The 16,086-nt window shown below is 41.0% G+C and overlaps 1 protein-coding gene across 7 annotated transcripts in view; it reads right to left on the bottom strand.

Annotated features, from left to right (window-relative positions):
- LOC140724770 (lethal(3)malignant brain tumor-like protein 4) overlaps nucleotides 1–16,086 on the bottom strand; it is a 403,124-nt gene that overhangs the window by 17,269 nt on the left and 369,769 nt on the right. For 6 of the 7 annotated variants that reach the window (XM_073039328.1, XM_073039363.1, XM_073039353.1 and 3 more), the window contains one exon: nucleotides 12,237–12,406. In XM_073039328.1, the coding sequence (XP_072895429.1) occupies nucleotides 12,237–12,406 (170 nt within the window). Of the gene's footprint in view, nucleotides 1–12,236; nucleotides 12,407–16,086 lie in introns of those variants that run through there. The other variant, XM_073039381.1, reaches the window with a different exon arrangement.

Here is a 16,086-nt window from a genome sequence, read left to right as displayed (position 1 = left end):
ATGTCAGGAAGATGGACTTTGTGTAGGTAGGATGGATTCATTATTTTGGGGGCTTTTAGATTTACTTTTTAGCTGGTTAATTAATACATACTGGCCTGAAGGGCCTGTTCCTGTGCTATACTGTTCCACGTTCTTCTTAAATTACTGTAAAATTGTTTATGTTATCTGCCGCAGACAGACTGTGCCCTGATTTATAATCTCATCCTGAAGATCTGTCAATGCAACGCACACTCAGAACTGGACTGAAGTGCAACCTTGCTCATGTGTCTGGAGAGGGAGTTTAACCAACAAAGGTCCAACCCAGAGGCAAGAATGCTACTATTGAGAAATGGCTGATACCTCTCTCAGGATAACAGCTTGTCTGAATCCTTGTTCTTTCTCAATATCCAGCCTGATTCCAGAAAGCAATATGTGTGCAATCCTTAGGGTAGTACTTAGGGTTGTCAATAATGTACATGAACCCAGGTGTCAAACATGCTGCTTTCAGTTGTTCATGGAGGACAGGATAAATACGGGATTAGTCTTCTGCTTCAACAGGCATACTGATGATACTGACATATAACATTGAAAAAGTCAAATCTAGAGTTTAAAGACCTCACGATAGTTGATTTTAGGTGTTGATATTAGAGAATATGGAATCCTGCAATTACTATCCCAGAAAAGCACCTTGCTCGCATTAGGTTCCATCTTTTCTGATAAGAGAGAGCAGTGCGTTAGCAGTCATACAAAATATAATTCAGTGATGTGCATATCATAGATGGATTGCAAATTATGGAAACCCAAGGCTAATAAAATATGCAGAAGAGATAAACCTGCAATTATAAGGCTGGGATCCTGATTGGTAGAGATGACAGGTAGTGGATGAAGGGAATTTGTTTAATTAAGAGTGAGACTAGAAATGGTTTGTGATATAAGACATTGTTTAATGCATTTGTCGCCATTGACCACTCAATGAACTCCTTCCTGTAGAATAAAAATGATTAACGGAGAAATGATTCTTCTGTTTCTGAGGGTTGACGTACGTAACTGATGGAAATGAATTGAAGATGACCTACTGTTGCAATGCAGGAAGCATAAAACACGTGTTGTTCAGACTGAAATGAAATAGAAGGACATCATCCCTAGAGATTTTTGCATATTGATATTCTGACTTTTACTCAAGGTATGTTGAAAGACAGCACAGAATAAATGCATTTTAAAGACATCAGATTATTATTTTTTTGCTGAGAATATAGATTTATTATGCTTTCTGTCTTTGTGGTGTGACTAGAAATTTACAATGTAAGCACAATATTGTGTTGCTATAGTGCAGGGGTTCCCAAACTTTTCTACGCACGGACCAATGCCATTAAGCAAGGGATCTGTGGACCCCAGGTTGGGAACCCCTGCAATAGTGAAATGAATCTGACTAGGAAGGCCTCAAAACTCAGTGGGATAGAAAACAGGCCCTTCTATCCACCTCATCCAAGTTGCCAACCTGAGTTAGTTCCAGTTGTCTGCATTTGCTCCGTTGTCCCCTCTAACCCTTTCTGAGCAGCCTCTGGAAGTTAGCAGCCAGGAAACTTGTATAAATATTTTTCACCAGCTTGACTGACCAAACTGCCTACTGAGAGGGCAAACTGTAGAAGTTGTTAGAGTTCAAGGAACTGTTGTGCTTAACAGTTGGACCAATGTGGATACAGTACATGTCGGTTAGATTGATCATTTGTACTGGTGACTGGTGTGTGTGGGGGATGGTGGAAGAATGGGAGTATAGATGATCAGTCTTAGGGAAGGGGAATGTAAAATTAGAGGGCATAGATATAAGGTGAAAGTGGAAATATTTAAAGGTAATCTGAGGGGCAACTTTTTCCACGTAGGAGGGGATGAATATGTGAAATGAGCTGTTTGACATGAGTACAATTACAAAGTTAGAAGACATTTGGACAGATAGCTGGATAGGAAAGGGTTAGAGGGAAGAGAATATAGGACCAAATGCAGGCAACTGGGACTAATTCAGATAGGCAACTAGGATGAGTTGGGTTGAAGGGCCTATTTCCATTCCGTTTAATTCTGTGCCACAATCAGGAGAACAATGGAAGCACAGAGATGGTCCTCTACAGATTACACAGTTGTTTGGGATGATTTGCTGCAGGTCATTGATACACATGGCAATAATAAACCAACACTTCTTTCAGGTTATCCTCTCAGCCTCCAACATTCCAGAGGGGAAAATACAAGTCTTTCCAACTGCCCCTTGCTCCTACTCTCTAACCCAGGCAACACCCTGGTGATTCTTTTGAATCCTTTCACGTCTTTCCTGTAATGCAGAACTGAACTCCACATGTACTCCAAAGGTGAATTAACCAAAGCAACTTCCTGACCTTTTTATTCGAAGCCCTGATTAAAAAGGAAAGTCATCTTCTTTACCACCCCGGGGCCAGTTGCATGGAACATAAAACTCTCCCATCACACAAGTCCAGTTAGATACCTCTGCTCAGTCTCTCCCATCACACAAGTCCAGTTAGATACCTCTGCTCAGTCTCTCCCATCACACGTCTAGTTAGATACCTCTGTTCAGTCTCTCCCATCACACAAGTCTAGTTAGATACCTCTGCTCAGTCTCTCCCATCACACAAGTCTAGTTAGATACCTCTGCTCAGTCTCTCCCATCACACAAGTCTAGTTAGATACCTCTGCGCAGTCTCTCCCATGTATCAGATGCATACGGTACTGAAACAGACCTTTTGGCCATCAAGTCTTCACTATCTTTAAGCATATATTTATATTATTCCTATATTAGTATTAGTTTATTCTTCCCACATTCCCATTTATGGCCACCGGATTCTACTCCTGCTGTAGGCACTACAGACAATTTGCAGTGACCAATGAGCCTTTCATTGAACCTTTGGAATATGGGAGGAAACTGGAGAATCCAGAGACTCACCACTTTAACATGTGGTCAGGCCATGAAATCTAGAAAGGGGTAAGAAGGGTCTCAGCCCAAGCATCAACTGTTTACTCCCTCCATAGATAACACCTGACTTGTTGAGCTCCCCTAGTATTTTCTGAATTGCCTGTTGCACAGGTAAGTTATAATTCACTCAAAACACATTCATTTCCCATCTGTCGTTACCCCCCTCACCTCTTCAAGTATCCAGTATGATGCCTCCTAGTCTGATGGCAGAATCGGACTCTCAAAGTCGCACTTGGACCAATATTTGGCACTGCCCAGTTGGACTCTAGTATGTTAAGATCATCACCCTTGAGTAAGTCAGGTTGTAGAGAGGATCTCTGAGTAGCCTACTGCAAAGGACTGAGAATGTATGGAAGAGTAAATCTCTGCAGTTTATATTGGGTGCAGCAGAAACTGTTCACTTCCCTGGTCTTTCATCGGATTGCCTTAAACTAGTCTACACCATTTCCCTGCAAATATTGATCATCGGGCGGCAGCTCATCTTTTCATCTGTTTGTAGACAGCTGGGAAGACAGGAACTTGTGGGACCAGTAGGGAATTAATAGGTAGTTGACCGCTTTTGGTTCAATACTTTGTTTCAACTGCATTGGGAAGTGAAACACTGTGATTAGTTTTGACACTAGCCGAAGGCAGTAATTTGAAAGGCTGGCTCAGCATCTTGACAAATGCAGTAGGTGAGACAGAGTCTTCCTCTGTGCTTGACAGTGGTTTGAAAGTAAGGGCAAATATGTGAACAGCAAACCTTCCCATGGTGGCTAAAGATCCTACTGTCAGTTGGTGGATGGAATAGAATCCATTTCCTGACTTTTGGTGGGTCTCAGTCTGGGCTCATGGATGCCTCAGCCTGAAGCTGGTTTTACCACTCAGAGAGCTTGTGTGTTGAATTATTTTCTATTTGCTTACGGGGCCGGGGGGTTTGGTTGTGGAGGTGGTGGTGAACTTCTTTTTTGAACCACTTTGAGTATTTCTGATCAAGGTACTCCCACAGTGTGATGGCCAGAAGGTAAGGAGTTCACCATGTAGTCATGATGAGAAAAACAATGGAGGAATGTTTTTTCTTATTCATTATAAATCTGGTTAATATGAAGAAATTTAGTATGATGAATTCGATGTCTATCAATCTAATTACTCTAAAACAGTGATAACTGTTTGTCTCCTCCCACCCCATCACACTCCTGACATGCCTGTAGAAGATGGAAGAGCTTTTAGAGAGTCTTGTGAAAAGTCTCTGGCTCCAGACATCCAGGTTCTGGGCCACTTTTTGAGCCACAGTGTGAGCAATTGTACAAGCAATGTCAACCATGCACAGTCCTTTGACATAATTGCAATTGCCAGTACTATAACTCAGATTATCAATATTATAGCTGCAATTTACGATACTAATGTGGTCTGACAATGTTTGTTGCAAAATTGTCAGCTTCACATTAATGAAATTGACATTCGCACCTTCAACTAAACTGCCATCAATCAATGATATCAACAAAGCAATTCTATCAATGTCAAAACGTCAACTCAATGTCAGAGTTCGGTTCACTTGCTAATGTGATATATTTCAGAAAACAAACATGATAACACTGTCAATAAACAAGTCCATGTTTAACCTTCAATTCATCGTGTATCATGAAGTTATTTTGAATAATGAGGTTTCAATGTGATGTTACTGATTACTGAATGGAGCTGTGTGGGAGGTATAAACATTCACATTCTAAGTCAGAGGTTCCCATCCTTTTTAATGCCATGGACCCCTACTATTAACTGAGGGGTCCATGGACCTCATGTCGGGAACCCCTGTTCTATGTTGTACTGCCTCAGATTATCCTGTGAATAAATTCTGTTAAGAAATGGTGTTTAGTTCAAGGGATTGCCCCCTTCCTTGCATTATAACTAATAAACAGCGTGCGGCTAATATTTGGAAACCAGCTGTGCTTTCGAGACTTACAGTATTTCTTTTGGATAATACTCCATGTTCTCATTACAATCTATTTTAACTTCATCTTGCTATTCTCAACTGAGTGGATGGAAGAATAAATCACAGAATAATACTCTGGGTGTCTTGAAACTTACTGGACTTAACTGTCATCAGGTCATACATTCTAGGGCAGGGGTTCCCAACCTGGGGTCCATGGATTCCTTGGTTAATGGTAAAGGTCTATGGCGTATAAAAAGGGTTGGAACACCTGCTCTAGGGCAATAAATTATTTTATGTAAGAGTAAGTTCAGCTTAGATCAAATGTTAACAAAGAGAAAAAACAGTTGCCTACACTACTAAAGTCCTTTGAAATCTGCAGTAAAACTCTAATAATCTGGTCTCACTGGCTCTCTGGTGGTGATGGATATACAGTTTATGGACTAGTAGATTCTACTTCAGTTGATACCTCAAAAACAATTTTGAATTTGCTTTTTTTTTAATTGTGGGCCAAAGAGCCTGCAGTGTGCTATGTTCTATATGTTATAATTGGCATTATAGTATTTCTGGAGAATCAGTGAGTTTAGTATTGGTATTGGTTTATCATTGTTATCATGACACTGTGATGCAGTGAAAAGCTTTTGTTTTGCATGCCATACTCAGTTATACCAAGGTAGGAAGAGAAAACAGAATGCAAGGTATTTTGTTTCATTTACAGAGAAAAGTGCAGTGCAAATAAAGTGCAAGGGCCACGAAGGGATAGATTGGGACAAAAAGAGTCTGATAATAGATTAATAGAAGCTGTCCTTGAACTGGTGGTCCAGGCTCTCAAGCTTCTGTCTCCTCTGCCCGACGGGAGAGGAGAGAAGTGGCAATGAGCGGGATAGCAGAGAACATGATAGGTGGAATATTGTCTGGACCCACAGTCTTTGTTTGTTCAGTGTCTTGGGTGTCTTCATACTATGGCAATGAGTCACTTTGGCTGAATTCTGGGATTTATAATGGTGGGGACCTCAAGAAGATGCTGAGAACAACCATCTATCCAGCTGCAGATGGTTCTGCGTACTTTTGCTTTGTGATTTAAATGCTGGGCTCCATTATCACTTAGATGAGATTGTTCTTCAAAGTTTCTTTCAGCTCTCCACACCCCTACTCCCTCCTGTCTATTGGTTATTCTTCAACCTCCACACGACTGGAAGTAGTAGGACACGAGAGCCTTGAGGCTGTTTATTTGTTGTAGGATTGCAGTGTTTTGGGTTTAACTGGCTGGTTTCAGATACTGTACTGGACTTCCTCTTCCACGTTTCTCATTGAACCAGAGTTGGCTCTCCAGCTCTATGGTAATGGCAGTGTGAGGTATAGATCAGGCCAAAACATTACAAACTGGGGAAGTATGGTTCTGCGGATCATCTTTCCTCAAGATATCTAATTCTGAGCTGCTGTGTTTGTTCTGTTTCCATGTCATTCAGCAATCCATCGCAAATATGCACTGGCCACTTTTCACAGCACTGTTATAGAAAAAATGCATCCACAACAGTTAAATTGGCAAGAAGGATACCAGTGGATATATGCCTCGTGTTGTTCCATCTGCCACAGATCTCTGGCAACTCTTCTTCAGAACTCACAGTTTGCTGCCACTGAGTAATTTGCTGGGCCATTTCACAGGACAGTTAAAAGTCAATCACATTGCTGTTGTCCTGCTGTGACACCTACAGTGCTGTTGGGTCAGCAGTTCAAGCAATTAGATCCACTATGGAGCAATATGATACTTCCACATCCAAATGGCTAATGGCAATGGATTGATTCTCTTCCTAAAGAACACTGTTGAACTAGACATTTCTTTTCACAGCGGCCTGGTAATTTCACGACAACAATTATGGATACTAACAGTTCTTTTAATTTGAATTTAAATTCCTTTGATGGCATGGTGGTTTTCAAACTCACATATCTACAACAACAGTCAAGACCTCTGCTAATTAAATCGGCAATTTAACTCTAATTCTAACTGTCTTCATTTTCAAATGTCTTGAGCTGAGATAATTTTCTAAAAGTTTCTGTAAGGATTTTTCATATTAAGAAGTTTGAAAGTTTTTGAGGCTCCTGCTGTGAATTCTGAGTTTCTGTTGTTTACTGCTCAACGTTGTCACTGCGTATGACACAGTATGTACCTCCCCGACATCAGACCCATAGACCACTTAATTGCATGTTAATGACAGTATACAGAGTAACATGGACAACTCTGAACTCCTTACTGTTGTCAATCACTCATTACATGTATATGTAAAGTCAGCTAAGTGATACAGTTTTTTCAGTCAGAGTTGGTTGCAAGTTGCACATTTGCTGCCCCTGCCCTCCAGGTGGAAGAAAAAGACACCTCTTTCTTAAGTATGGGAGTTTGGTCCAAAAATGAACTTAATTGATGGAACACTTGTAGGGCTGCCTATAGAATCATACAGCCTAGATACAGGCCTATTGGCCTAAATCATCCATGCTACACAAGCCATTCCCATCGGCCTGCATTTGCTCTGCATCTTTAGAATTCTCTTCTTCAAAGGGTGGTGGAATAAACTTGACATTCATTCAGTGATTCCTCTTGTTTCATGTGGATCTCAATACACATCTTTCCATTTAAAAATGTTGGAAGACAGCATACATAAGATTCATTAAACATTTCCAGGCCTCCCATTCTTCTGTTTGTCCTATTATGTAAAGATAAAACTAAGCTTCATTTCTCCTTTATTCAGTGCCTTCTACTTTTATCACCAAGAAAAGAATCCAAGGATTCCTTTACTCTTCATCATCAGCATTATGTGCCATGAAATATGACCTGGGCGATCATGGTCTTCCATCTGCCTTTAATCTGAGAAGTTCTAATAAGATCTTCAAAAACTTTTGTGTGGCCATCCCTTGATGTCTTGCACTGTTGACCAAGACATTTTCTTCCATCAATTTTTCCAGTCACTGCACGATGTTCAGGCTTCTCTTTCCTCAGTACATGTCCCACAAATTCCAGCTGCTGTTTCCTGATCGATGGCACAATTGGGAAAAGGTAAGCTGGAAGGCAGCTGAATAGAAGATTTAGAAAAAAGAATTTTTCATTATCATAATAGTAACGGAATGATGCCTCTTATCTGTCCTTTACTAGTATGATAAGAAAAATAACTTCTATTCAATTGCCTTCCAGCCAGTCTTTTCTCGATTGAGTCATTTTTCTTCTATTCAGCCTTGCATCGATCCTTTCCCCATACACTTTACCAAAATGATTTCTGCAAATTCAGACAATAGAAAACAAAAGTATTTTATCCTGAATATTTTCAATTCATCTAGACGTGCAGAGAGCACTTTCCTGTCCTCCCTTCACCATTCGCCATCCCCTTTACCCTCTCTCATCTTATTTCCCTGCCCAGTATCTCTCTCTGGTGCTCCTCCCCCTTTTTCTTTCTTCCACAGCCTTCCGTTCTCCCCCTTCTCCATCCCTGTATCTTTTCACCAATCAGTTTCCCAACTCCTTACTTCACCCCTCCCCCTCCCAGTTTCACCTACCACCTTGTGTTTCTCTCTTCCCTCCCCCACATTTTAAATTTACTCATCTTCCCCCCCCCCCCCCCCCCCACAGTCCTGCCGAAGGGTTTCAGTGCAAAATTTCAACTGTACTTTTTTCCATAGATGTGGCCTGGCCTGCTGAGTTCCTCCAGCATTTTGTGTGTGTTGCTCCAGAATCTGCAGATCTTCTCCTGTTTGCAAAATTTCATATGCTTTCAACTCTGCACTGAGTGTCACTGGCTTGTCATTCCGTCCCTATTGAACTAGGAAGATCTCTGGTTCTCGGGATTCAGGCTCTTAATGATGTGTTAAAATCCCTCCCAAATTTTCTTGTAATTATAGCAAAAACTAGATTCTGGAAATCCAATACAAAAATAGCAAATTTGGAGCTAACACACTAAGCCCTAGTGGAACTCAGTGGGTCAGGCAGCATCTAAGGAGGAAAAAAGACAAGACGGTGTTTTGTTGACTGTCCATTTCTCCACTGTATATGCTCTGACCCATTGTGTTCTACTAGCACTTTGTGTGTTGCTCTACATTCCAGTATCTGCAGTCCTTTTTTGTCTCCAAATGCTGGAAACACCCAGCAGGTCAAGCAGCATTTGTGGCGAGAGCAACAGCAAAATCTAACTTTTCCAGTGCCAGCCAAGGATCTTGTTTACTAGATTCATATCTGGTGGCAGTGCCTTAGCCTACACCTATGTCCCTACAATTCTTTCCTTTTCATATTGTATTCTCAGAACTGGTCTCTTTGGCCAATGCTTTTCTAATCTCTCTCCATTGGCTCAGTTGTTTTAGTGAAGTGCCTGGCTTCATCATCCCATGCACCTACCACTTGGCTGAAAAGTACCAGCAAGGAGGAATAAGATGAATGTTGTTGAAGTTAGCTGTAAATTTGGGATGCCACTGTAGCGTAGTGGTTAGCATGATGGTATTTCAGCGGGGGGCTTCGGAGATCAGAGTTCGATCCTGCCGTCCTTTGTACGGAGTTTGTACATCCTCACGTGCAATACGTAGGTTTCCTCCCACAGTCCAAAGATGTACCGGTTAGTCAGTTAATTAGTCATTATAAATTGTCCCAAGATTAGGCTAGGTTTGAATGGGAATTGCTGGTGGCGAGGCTTGAAGGGACGATTTCTAAATGAATAACTGAGTGTAAACACGAGGCAGAGATATAAACACAATAGTTCCATTTCTCTGGATTCCACAGTCTCATGCATTGTAGTTCTACACTGGGAACACATGAGATTTCCTTCCTAAAATAGATCATTAGAAGATAGGGGAAAATTAATAAGACTCATTTGCTTCCTTGAATGCACAATGTCTAACACAGAGTTACAAAGAAATTGAAATTTGAAATCATAATATTCTGCACAGCCAGGATGTACTGTATTGGTTTTATTCTGTGTCACTGCCTCTTTCATCTAATGTAACGCACATGAACCACTGCAGGAACTCAGAACGTCAGGCTGCGTCTATAGAGAGGAATAAAGAGCTGATGTTTCAGTCCAAGACCATTAATACCTTTAGTCAATTCTGTTTATACTGTATGTGCCTTTGTTGTCTTTAGATTCAGAATCAGAATCTGGTTTAATATCACGGCATATGTTGTAGAACTTGTTTTATGGCAGTAGTACATTGCAATACATAATAATAAAAACTATAAATTACAATAAATAAATAAACAAATAAATTATAAAAAATAAGCAGTGTAAAATGAGAGGTCAAAAATACTAAGGTGATGTTCAAGTGCTCATGGGTTCATTGGGTATTCAGGAATCTGATTGTGGAGAGGAAAAGCTGTTCCTGAAATGTTGAGGGTGTGTGTCTTCAAGCTCCTGTACCTCTTCCTTGACGGTAGCAATGAGAAAAGGACACGTCCTATATGATAGGAGTCCTTAATGATGGATGCTGACTTTTGAGACATCACCTTTTGAAGGTGTCCTGGATGCAGGGGAGTCTAGTGCTCATGATGGAGCGGGCTGAGTTTCTGATCCTGTGTGGTGGCTCTTCCATACCAGATGGTGATGCAATCAGTTAGAATACTCTGTACAGTACACCCACAGAAAGTAGTAAGAGTTTTTGCTGACATCCCAAGTCTCCTCAAACTCCTAATGAAATATAGCCGCTGTACTACCTTCTGGGTAATTGCATTAATATGTTGGGCCTAGGAAAGATCTTCAGAGATGTTGACACCCAGGAACTTGAAACAGCTCACCCTTTCCACTTCTAATCCCCTGATGAAGACTGGTGTATGTTCCCTTGAGTTCCCCTTCCTAAAGTCCACAATCGATTCCTCGACGTTGATTGAAAGGTTGTTGCTGCGACACAACTCAATCAGCTGATCTTTCTCACACCTGTACACCTCCTTGTCACCATCAGAAATTCTACCAACGATAGTTTTGTCATCAGCAAATTTGTAGATGGTGTTTGAGCCATGCCTTGCCACACAATTGTGAGTATAGAGAGTAGAGCAGTGGGCGAAGCACGCATCCTTGAGGTGAGTTAGTGTTGACTGTCAGCGAGGAAGAGATGTTATTTTCGATCTGCACTACTGTGGTCTCCTGGTGAGGAAGTCAAGGATCCAGTTGCAGAGGGAGGTACGGAGGCCCAGGTTTTGGAACTTCTAGATTAGAACTACGGGTATGATTGTATTGAACGCTGCATTGTAATCAATAAACAGCAGCTTGACGTAGATATTACTATTGTCCAGCTGATCCAGGGTCAAGTGGAGAGCCAGTGAGATTTCATCTGCTGTAGATCTATTGTGGTGATAGGCAAATTGCAGCGGATCCAGGTCCTTGATAAGGCAGAAACAGAGTTCAGCCATAACCACCCTCTCAGAGCATTTCATTACAGCAGATGTGAGTGCCACTGTGCAATAGTTGTTGAAACTGCTCACCCTAATCCAATTTTAAAAGTTGACACAGCAGTGAAATCCCTCACATATGATTCAATGAAATAGATTTCTAATTGATATTGTTGGTCCTGAACATTAATGTGGAAGATACTGGGAGTTAACTATCAGCACATTATTAAATGAGGTTTATTTTCCCATTCATGTTCTTGTTTCTATTATGGTGAAGGTAATCTATAATTGATGATTATGTAATTTTAGAATCAGGCATGGATGATTGTAATGTCATTATTATTTCAAAGTTCATTTATTATTAAAGTATGTATACTGCATATAACCTTGAGATTTGTCTCCTTACAGGCAGCCACAAAACTAAAGAAACACAATATTGTTCATGTAATTACTTATCAGTTAATCCTGCTCCCAGTATAATAAAGCACTCACTCATGGCCAATATTTCAAGCATGAAATATGATTATCCATCCTAGTTTCTTGCCCCTCTATAATGATGTCAGTTTATTTGAATTAGTTCTTGGTCTGGGTTAAAATTCTTATATCTTAATGACAGATGCCTACTGAGTTTGAGGGCAGGATTAGCACCTGAATCCTAAGGATGATGTACTGAAAGCAGCAAAGGATTTCACTTTTTTATTCGGGATCGGGAGAAAATCTTTGATCAGTAGTGTTAAGTCAGACAATTTGTGTACTTTGGCTTTGGGAGCACCCCAGATATAACTTGCTATAAATGCTCGATTTCCAACATCTGTAGTGTCTCTTCCTTCTTATGGACATCAGTCAATGAATAAAGTGCAGTATATTAGGATATATCATGTACTATGGAATACTGTTAAGGCTTAAAAAACTTTTTATGAAATGGCAGACAGGTGCATACAGGCCAGCAATTTTACTTGTCCCGAATGTGCATAATTCTATCTCATCGTCCTTTATAAACCATATTTTTACCAGTGTTGTACCTCATCGATAGTCCACTTGGACACCTTGCTGGCCTGAAAGTTCAGCACGCTGGGCAGTAGTTTGCAGTGCTGCTCCCAGCAAAGGGGGAGATCGCGAACAGGGTGAGCAGACATGGTTGACATGAAAACAGACTGGTGGAGAGCTTGCTGCATAGTGTCAAAGGAAAGATCTGGAAAAGAAACGGAAAAAGAAATTACTAATTTTTGAATAAACATTTATTTTAAACTTTGATTCCCTAAATATAATTAAATAAGGAATAGGAGCAGGAATAGGCCATCTGGCCCGTCAAGTCTTCTCTGCCACTTATGTCAGAAGCATGGTGACGTTTGCAGGCTGCCTAGCACAATCCTCACTTATTTGATATGAGGAAAACGATGCATTTCGCTGCATGTTTTGATGTACATATGACAAATAAAGCTAATCTTGATCTTCACTAAGATTACGGTTGGACTCACTGCCTTTACCCATAGCCCTTAATTCCCCTGCTATGTAAAAATCTATCTAACTGTGCCCTGAATACATTTAATGAGGTAGCCTCTCTACTGGTTCCCTGAGCAGAGAATTTCACAGATTCACCACTCCCTAGTCAATATTTATCATTTTAATGGCATTGTCAAAAGGAAAAGTTTTGCAGCAAACTCATTGACACTTTCAGGTCGGATGCCAGCTGCGCAATCATTAAAAATTTGTTAAGGATTAATATCAAAGATGTTTCCTTTGATTATTTAAAAATGAAAATAAATTGAGAATGGGTCACTTGTGACTTAAGTGCATCTTATTAACTGCTGTGTGGCTAACTGCGGCAGGCAGTTAGGTCTCTCTGTGTTCGTGAGGTGACCCTCTCTTTCAGTGTTGGAGGATGGTTTGGTGGTTCTGTGTCTATGGATTGGACTATTGCATTTATGAATTGCGGACTTTTTCAGACTTAGGGTTTTTATATTCTGTGTTTTTAGCCTGTTCCTTTTCCGTTGTGATGTTCGAGGGGAGGGGTTTTTGGGATCGATGTTCTGGTTGCATTCTGTTATGTTTTTTTGTGGGGGAGGGGTTGTTTGGTGGTCAATGTTCTTGTGTTTTGTGTGGGGGAGGGGGATTTGGGGGTTGATGATCAGATTGCCATTTTTTCGTGTGGGGGGGTGGATTTGATGTTTCTCTCTGAACAATTTCACGTTCTTTCTTTGGTGGCTATCTGGAAAAGACAAACCCCAGAGTTGTATATGGATACATACTTTGATAAAAAATGAACCTTTGAACTGCCTGATAGGAAAGTGAACTTATTGATTTCTTAATTATTAGACAAAACTGAACAAGTAAAGCTGTTTGCAAGTTCTAACCTCTCCCATCTATGGCAACCCATTATTCTTACAAATCCATTGTTACTTAGCTAACTTGAATGTTCTATTTACTATTAACAGAATTAAAACAGAGCATGAACAATAATGTTTCACCAGCTAATTGTACAAGAACTTGATGTTACTAAATTCAAAATAGCTCATTTGTTTAACAAAGTGGATTTTTTCTGTAAATAATTCATATTTCAGGGCAACACATACAAAATACAGGAGGAACTCAGCAGGTCAGGCAGCGTCTATAGAAAGGAATAAACCGTTGATGTTTTGGAATGGGGCCATATTTCATTAGGACCATATTTCAGGTTTGCCTGATTTATTCCAAGTCCAGAACTTAAACATAAATTCTTCAAACTAAGTCAGATGAGACTGCAGATGATAGAATCTGGAAACAACCAATCTTCTGAAGGATGTATAGTGTTTAAAGTCTATGATTTAATAAGATATTTGGACACTGGGGACTGAAGGATATGGGAAGTGAGTGGAAAGCTGGTCTAGAGATGAAACACCAGAAAGGTCCAAAGAATCTAATTATCTTTTTCTCATCCTAGTGGAAGAATAATGCATTTCAGTTTAACCCTGTTGTTGTTCCTTTCTGTGTTTTGTGGCACAACGGGTGGCAATCTTGCCATTTTTTTTAGCATATGTCTGTTTTTTATAAGGCTGAGTTGCTAGCTCAATGCTCAACACAGCATGGAAGGAGCCTGCCAGATTCGAACCCGGGACCGCTTGCCTTGAAGTGCGGTGCAGGTGCCACTACAACACTGGATGATCTTTAATTTAACCTTCCTCTCATTTTATTCATTTCAGATTGACTGAATAGTTTGCATTTAGGTGAAGAATTCTTTCCAAAGAGAATTAGTTTTTATTCAAAAATGGATTTGAAAATATAACACAGTGAAAAATGACTGTAAAGCAAATATTAATGTTCCAAGGTAAGCACAGCAGTTGACAAAAATATATTCTAGCCATATACTTTAAATTATGCAATTATTAAAACATGAATCTCAACACAAGGACAATTGACAACACCGCTGTTCTGGTAAAATCTCAGATGATGAAGTAGAGGCATATGGTAGTGTGAGAGGCTGGATGAGTAATGTTTCAACAATGTCCAACTCAATGTCAACAAGATCAGGAAACTGATTGTGAAATTTAGGAAATGGAAGAGGTCAATGGTAGAAAGGGTGAGTAACTTTAATTGTCTGGGTATCAACATCTTACACCTGTCCTGAGCAATGACAAAGAAGGAATGCCAGTGGCTCTACTTTATTCAGAGTGAGGAGATTTGATATGTCAGCTGAAATCCTTGCAAATTTCTATAGGTGTATGGCGGAGGTCATTCTGACTGATTGCATCACAGCCTGGTGCAGAGGCTCCACAGTATAGGGTTGGAAAAAGCTGCAGAGGGTTGTAAACTCAGCCACCTCCAACACAAGAACCAGCCTCCTCACCATTGAAGACATTCTCAGGAGGAGGTGTCTGAAGAAGGTGGCATTCATCATTATGGATCTTCACCATCTGGGTCATGCTCTGTTCTCATTACTACCATTGAGGAGAAGGTAAAGGAGCCTGAAGACCTATATCCAAAGATTCTTCCCCTCCTTTATCAGATTACTGAATGGTCCATGAACCCAGGGATACTATTGTTTAAAACGCAAACACGAGGAAATCTGCAGATGCTGGAAATTCAAGTGGACTCTCACAGCTACCTGGACTATTCCTCTTCCCACATTGTCTCTTGCAAAAATGCCATCTCCTTCTCGCAATTCCTCCATCTCCGCCGGATCTGCTCTCAGGATGAGACTTTTCATCCCAGGACGAAGGAGATGTCTTGCTTTTTTAAAGAAAGGGGCTTCCCTTCATCCACCATCAACTCTGCTCTCAAACGCATCTTTTCCATTTCACGCATATCTGCTCTCACCCCATCCTCCCGCCACCCCACAAAGGATAGGGTTCCCCTTGTCCTCACCTACCACCCCACCAGCCTCCAGGTCCAACATATAATTCTCTGCAACTTCCGCCACCTCCAACGGGATCCTACCACCAAGCACATCTTTCCCTCCCCACCTCTTTCTGCTTTCTGCAGGGATCGCTCCCTACATGACTCCCTTGTCCATTCGTACCCCTCATCCCTTCCCACCAATCTCCCTCCTGGCACTTAACCTTGTAAGCGGAACAAGTGCTACACCTGCCCTTACATTTCCTTCCACACCACCATTCAGGGCCCCAGACAGTCCTTCCAGGTGATGCGATACTTCACCTGTGAGTCAGCTGGTGTGGTATACTGTGTCCGGTGCTCCCGGTGTGGCCTTCTATATCTTGGTGAGACCCGACGCAGACTGGGAGACCATTTCACTGAACACCAATGCTCTGTCCGCCAGAGAAAGCAGGATCTCCCAGTGGCCACACATTTTAATTCCTGTCCCATTCCCATTCTGATATGTCTATCCATGGCCTCCTCTACTATCAAGATGAAGCCACATTCAGGTTGGAGGAACAA

Source organism: Hemitrygon akajei, chromosome 1 (assembly GCF_048418815.1).
Source record: "Hemitrygon akajei chromosome 1, sHemAka1.3, whole genome shotgun sequence".
In the NCBI taxonomy this organism is placed as follows: Eukaryota; Metazoa; Chordata; class Chondrichthyes; order Myliobatiformes; family Dasyatidae; genus Hemitrygon; species Hemitrygon akajei.
This window is presented reverse-complemented; position numbering and strand designations above follow the sequence as displayed.